This window comes from Epinephelus lanceolatus, chromosome 10 (assembly GCF_041903045.1).
Source record: "Epinephelus lanceolatus isolate andai-2023 chromosome 10, ASM4190304v1, whole genome shotgun sequence".
Classification (NCBI taxonomy): Eukaryota; Metazoa; Chordata; class Actinopteri; order Perciformes; family Serranidae; genus Epinephelus; species Epinephelus lanceolatus.
The window spans coordinates 36487393-36494334 of NC_135743.1; the positions used below are offsets into that span (position 1 = coordinate 36487393).

Consider the following 6942-nt stretch of genomic DNA (forward strand, 5'->3'; position numbering starts at 1 on the left):
CCACTGGAGTTGGTTTCCTACCATTAGAGTCCATCACTCAAATGCAAATTGACAGAGAATAAGAGCAGAGCGGGGTCTGTGTCTTGAGAAATTGCTATTTGATTTTTGAGATGCAATTGTCAGTGCATAAATATCAATGAGCCGTGCCATCTGAAGGGGACTGTATGGTTGAATGAGAGAGATGAGGTGAGATAGTAGGAGGCTGTAAATCTTACTGTGGCACATGTATGATTTCATGCAGGAGTGTGTGTGTCTGTGTGCATATGTGTATGTGTGAATGCTTTTGTGAATCTTTGTATTGTTGAGAAAAGAAATTTGATCGAATGAACGCAATGCTGAACATATAATCATGATGTAAAAACATTTTGTAAGTTATTCTGTAAAATGTTCAAAATGTTTAGAGTGGAAGAGCCTCCCACTCTAAACTGCTTTTGGTAAGCAGAGGATCGTGCAAGTTTTCTCAAGGGGCTTCTACGAGGAATGTGCCTCCTCAGAGCACGTGTTCAAGATGTATTTCTGTTGAGTACAAAACCTATTTTACTGTGGGATTTTACAGTATGGAACTTGTGTAAATTGTGTGTAATAACCCAAATGTGGCCACCTCCAAAAATAATAGTGTAAGTAACTGATTCATTTAAATATCTGCTTCCAAGCCAAGTGTTTGTTATAAATCTAAACTGAAAGAGAAAACAAAGAAGGCTGGATGGCAACTATGTCCTAAGAACTTCATTAAAAAGAAAAGAAGTGCATGTTAAATTATGTTAATATAACAAGTGGAGGCAGCTGTGGCTCAGAGGTAGAGCGAGTCATCCACTAATCTGAAGACTGGCAGTTTGATCCTTGGCTCCTCCAGTCCACCTGGGCAAGATAATGAACCCCAAATTGCTCCTAATGGATGTTCCATCGTTGTGTGAGTGTGTGTGAATGGTTATTGAGTAGCAGGTGGCACCATGTCTGGTAGCCTTGGCCACCAATGTGTAACTGTGTGTGTGAATGGGTGAGTGTAACATGCAGTACAGACATGCAGACTAGAAAAGCACTAAACAAGTACAGTCCATTTTACAAGTACTATTCGACAAATATCCTGTGCTGTGGTTGTTGCTCTTTCTCAGGTTGGGTGGTGGGATCTTTGGAGATCTTGGGCAGTCCTGCCAGCCTGGTGCGGAGCATCGGGAACGGCGTGTCCGACTTCTTTCGGCTGCCATATGAGGGTCTGACACGTGGACCTGGAGCCTTTGTCAGCGGGGTGTCCAGAGGAACCACCTCCTTCGTCAAGCATATCTCAAAAGGTAACAGAGATGTTCATTAGGTTTTTGTTAATTTCACAGCAGATAATGTTGATCTGTGTGCACACTCATGTTTGTATTTCTGGACTACTACTAATAAGTAATATTCCCTCAGACAGAGAAAGCACACACATTATCTGATAAACACTTTCTATTTAGGTTGTTATCATGCAGTGGTTACCAGAGCAACATCTAGAGATGGCTGACAAACTCACTTCAAACTCTGAACATTGAATTTGATCATGTCACATGTATGTTCAGGCACGCTGACGTCCATCACCAACTTAGCGACGAGTCTGGCCAGGAACATGGACCGCTTGTCTCTGGATGAAGAGCACTACACCAGGCAGGAGGAGTGGAGACGCCAGCTACCAGAGAGCCTCGGGGACGGACTGAGGCAGGGGCTGTCACGACTCGGCATTAGCTTGTTAGGTATGTGGGGATGCACACACACATGCAGTTAAATGCATCTCATGTAATCACTATTTTTTTACATTTGAGGGTTTTGCAACATTCCTAATCAGAAATAAAGCAGCACATTGCAGTAATATTTTTGTCATGTTTGTCATCACCCCTCTAAGTATCAACTAAATTGTCCAACTCTGATCCCGGTCGTGCAACTCACTTTTCTTTTCACTATTAGTCATCTTCTTAGTAACACAAAATAAGTGGTTTTAGATGAGAAATGGCACAAATGACATAAATACAGTTTTGTTCCCAGTTACAAGGTAGAAAGTTATCCAGATATTTGGAAAACATGAAGGGTTATATATTAGTATTTCATCGGGTCACTCGATATGTATGGAAACATGTTCTGCCCACACACATTTCATCTGCTGTCCACTGGCATTAGGTTCACACACTGTGGTGTGCACAATTACAGAGAGCTATGAGACAGAGCAGTGGAGACAGCGCAGCAGGGACTCAGTAAACACCCAGAGGGCAGTAAAACTCAAGTCTGTGGACACACAAAGTATATCGTCATTGAAACCAAACAGCTGCTCGCATCTCTCTGGGTTACAGTGGATTATAATTCCTGAGATGCACTGTAGATCACAACATCTGTGTCATACATACGATGGAGGCTCAGATATTTTCTGTGGGGCAGAAGCATATCTGAATTTATGACACTTTAGACTCTAACCCCCCCATGTCCTGCAAAAATGAAATCACCCAGAAGGTTTGCCCATCTTTTTGTGCGCAAAAGATGTCTTGAATGCTGTTTGCATGTTGTATTTTCTAATTGTAAGTCTGTTATTTAGTATTTATTGAACGTATCACAATAATAATGACCAACAACTTTGTCCTTGTCCTTTCAGGAGCAATAGCAGGCATCGTGGACCAGCCCATGCAGAACTTCCAGAGGAACTGGGAGATGCAGAGCTCAGCTGGTAGCAAGGCCAAAGGGGTCATCTCTGGAGTGGGGAAAGGCATTGTGGGGGTTTTCACCAAGCCCATCGGAGGAGCAGCTGAACTGGTGTCCCAGACTGGATACGGTGAGTTCAGGATGGTCAAAGATAACAGCATGTTGAATTAATTTATTTTTTCTGTTTCAGAAACTGCCTCACAGGGTTTTTTGGTTGTTTGTGTTAATGAAAACAATTTAAGTGAATGAAGAGATGGTCGTGAAAGCTTGATGAGTTTTGTTTATTATAATGGCCTCCACAAACACATGGCCCACAAACACAAAACACTAAAAAATTCAAGCATAATTAGAGCATAATTCTTGCTGTGAACAGCAGACATGACTAACCCATTTTGGATATCAACTATCAACTGACTTCTAGGACCATTAAAAGCGTTTTTATGTTGTCATGTCTGGCAACAAGCTGCATCATTTTATGGGGAAATATAAAGCGCTGAATATGTGTTTGAAATGTTTTTGTTATTTAACCTAAAGTAATTAAAATAACATTTGTAAAAGGATGAAAAAAAATATGTCCCGTAGACATGCAAACTTTTAACGTTCTTAACACACAAGCACATTATCACTGAAGTGTGAAGAGAGATTTGGTCATGCAGCAAGATCTCAAATTTATTTAACACAACTCAACAAATACGTCTTATGTACAACTTTCCAAGGAGCCTTAGGCGACAATATTCCAATAAACACCCCCATATTTTAAAGGTTTGTGTGTCAGGAAAATCATAAATCCCTCAGTGGATGGGCAATTTCTCTACTTCTGTCCCCTTGGCTCCAGCCAGCAACAGTGTTTATTAGGTCAGACCTTCAGTAGTGCAGGGCCTAAGAGAGAACTGCTGAAAGACCCTCTGGCACACACACACACACGCACAAACACTTGTATATACAGGCAGTTAAAGTCTTTGGAGTTAGTTTGTGTTTTACTGGGGGTAGAAGATAGGGGTGGGGGGTGTGAGGAGTGGGTCAGGGGGTGGGGTGTGTTGGCGCTAACAGGTCTTAGCTACAGCACATAAACTACCAACGAGGCCAAGAGCTCTGCCTAAGAGTGATGACTCCCCAGGCTCTGATCCACCTGACCCTCTGAGCTCAGCAGAACACAAACACACACACAAGCTTAGGATTACACATGTGGATCCACATGGATGCTCTTGAGTGCACACAGTGGGACGCTGCATGACACACAGACAACACACACAGAAAAACACTCTGTCGGTAATAAATGCCGATCAATTGTGTGTCCTAACTGTGTCACACTCCTGTCTTATGGAACACACACACACACACACACACACACAGATACTTGCAAACACCCACTCAGAGCTGAGCAGCGTTGCAGAGTACCACTGCAGTGACATCATTAATGGATCTTGCTGTGTTCTTTATGGCTCGCTTTTAACTACTTGATGACTTCACTGGCTCGCTGCTAGTGCTCTGCTGACAGCTAGAGTGGGATGAAGGGAAACTGACCACACGCACATGGGTTATGAACTCACACTGACATGTACACGCAGAGCTAAGATGTACTATGCAGGATTATCCTAAAAACAATGTATAGACAGAAGGAATCCCTCTCAATCATCACTTACGACCCACTAGAAGTGTTGGTCAGTGTATTTTTCTGCAGAGACTCTGCCCTCTGTCTGTGTTGGTTTTTTATTTTCTGCGTTTGGGACGTTTATGGACGTTTATGGGCGTTTATGGGCGTTTATGGGCGTGTACCCCCACAACACACAAGTGAGGTCGGGGCTTTATAAAAAGGTAGCAGCCAGGTGCCAGACCAGCTTTTACTTTGACTTTTGCTGCCGAGCATGTCTACAAAAAATAGCCTGCATTGAATGACTTTAATAATGCACACGACTCCACTAACACATATTGTCTTTTTCTATCAAATGTCCATTTTCTCAGCTTTGTAGTAAGATTTAACTGAGAATGGCAGCAGTCTACCTTGTTGATATAATGCACATTTCATGAAGATGCACATAAATAATCCACCCAGGACAAAACTTTGCTCACAGTTACGCTGATGCTGACTGTCCCTATGTTTGTGTCTCCTCTAACAGGGATCCTTCATGGAGCAGGACTGTGGCAGCTTCCTAAACAACTGTACCTGCCTACAGAGGAGAAATCTGCTCAGGCCCCAAACAGCCACCTGAAATATGTCTGGTATGACCCTTGGCCATACAGAGCCTTTCATGCTTCCTGCAGGCTCCTCCTTTACTTCTGTCCAGCTATCCGTTAGAAGTGGGACATGTGTTCTCGCCTTTGCTTTTCTTGGAGTCTCTCCAGGATCTGCTGTTCTTTTTCCTCCCCCTTACTTCTCATCATTTTGCTGTCTTGTTTAAAAAAAAACCTTGGAGAGTTCATTACCTACTTTACAAAAAAAAGACTCTGGAAAAATGTTTGACCTTGATCCCACACATGGTAGCCAGCCTGCCCTCCCTTGTTCTCATCGAGCCATGTTAAAAGGTTTTTATAAGCACTCTGCCAAAGCCGCCAGCTAGAAATTGCTCTTGTTGTTTAACTATGAGTCTATCCAGAGATGTTTCCCAGTACCATCAGATGGAGGAACACCTTCCTTTGTGTGCTGGACTGGTTTGGAGTTTGGGAGAGACAAGGCTTACAAAGGTCGCATGTTTTGCCAAGCAGAAGGTTACCTTTAGGTCCTGCGTTGTAAAAAAAAAAAAAAAATTTAAAAAAAAATGGCAGTGGTATCGACAGCACTGCGTCAGATATGAGTGTTTCAAATATTCCAGTATGCTCTCTCAGTGGAGCACTTAACATTATCATAAAAATTTATAAGAGGCCTCTGTCTCCAGAAGGTTATCAGGAGCTGTTGAAAAAAAAAAAGCATTTATGGCATTTCATAATGAATTTTCCGCAATTTAGTTTGGTTTCCATAGCTATCAAACATTTACTTCTAATAGCAGTCTGTGTCGACCGTCAACTGCCATGAGGAAAAAGGCCAAATTTTAGATACAATATTTCTTTAGGACATTCCACTTTACTTGTCATCACCCGAGGGGTTAGCAGTATGTTGTGCTAATGTTAGAGGAAGATGAAAAAAAAAAAGACAGAAATACATGAATGCTGAGATAATGCTCTCCTGTGGTTTTATTCACGCTGCTTTGCAGTCAAACTGCTTTCCATCAGGCATCCATCAATTATTTTTACTACTACAGGTAGCCCAGACACTTGAGGGGTCAGACTGTTTGAGCAGAGTAACACTGAACAGAACCAAACTGTCCCTACTGTGGCTGCTTCAACATCTGCTCTGCAATTTTGAACACCTGCCTTCCAAAGTAAACACACTGTCAGAGGAACATGACTGAGGACTTCAGTTCCTGCACACGCATGCCCCGATCCAACATGTGTGTAATAGGAACCACACAGAGAACATGTAGAATGTAAATTACAGGATGTATGGAGACACGTATGGTCGCTTGTTTGTGTGTGTTGAGGTTAGTCGGGCACCTTGTGTGGTCTTGTGTTTATAGGGAGTGTATATCTGAAGTTAGAAGGCCTGCCATCATGTGTGTGTACGTACACATATAATCCATGCACGCCATCAATATCAGTCATGTTAACGCGACGGCTCTCTATACTATGTGTTGATTAAGCATGGAACTATAAAGCCTTTACTTTTAAGATCTGACCCTATGTGAAGTTTTAATTTCCTGTTGCTTAATGATAACCAATCAGAATTTGCCTTTAATGTCTATCCCTCCCTGCTCTGACCACAGGAAGATGCTCCAGTCTCTGGGGCGGCCAGAGCTCCACATGGCCCTGGAGGTGACTATTGTGAGTGGGTCAGGTCAGGAGCATGCTGGCTGTCTGCTCCTTACCTCTGAGGTGCTGTTTGTGGTCAGCCTCAGTGAGGACACCCAGCAGCAGGCCTTCCCCATCACAGAGGTAACTGACAGTAGTAGGAAAAGAAAAAAGTGTTGAGACTGAACAACAGCTCTTGTCAGAGTCAAATAAACCTTTCATCAGCTGTGTTACTGTGAGGTGAATGTTAAACCTCCTGTCCTCTGCAGGTGGAGTGTCAGCAGGAGCCAGGACAGCAGGGCCAGCTCATCCTCACCTTACAGCAGCAGACAGTAGCCAGCGACACAGAGGTGAGTCTCAAGCTGAAAGTAATGGAGCTGCAGAGAGATTGCATGGTGGAAAACAACAATGAAATCAAAGAACACAGCTTACACAGGCTGCCAATTCATTGTTAAAACTCCAGGAAAT

The 6942-nt window shown here is 42.9% G+C and overlaps 1 protein-coding gene across 2 annotated transcripts in view; it reads left to right on the forward strand.

Annotated features, from left to right (window-relative positions):
• Positions 1–6942, forward strand: part of vps13b (vacuolar protein sorting 13 homolog B) — a 354297-nt gene that overhangs the window by 345712 nt on the left and 1643 nt on the right. For both annotated transcript variants that reach the window (XM_078171989.1, XM_078171988.1), the window contains 6 exons: positions 1113–1289; positions 1548–1718; positions 2606–2782; positions 4770–4872; positions 6450–6618; positions 6744–6824. In XM_078171989.1, the coding sequence (XP_078028115.1) occupies positions 1113–1289; positions 1548–1718; positions 2606–2782; positions 4770–4872; positions 6450–6618; positions 6744–6824 (878 nt within the window). The remainder of the gene's footprint in view (positions 1–1112; positions 1290–1547; positions 1719–2605; positions 2783–4769; positions 4873–6449; positions 6619–6743; positions 6825–6942) is intronic.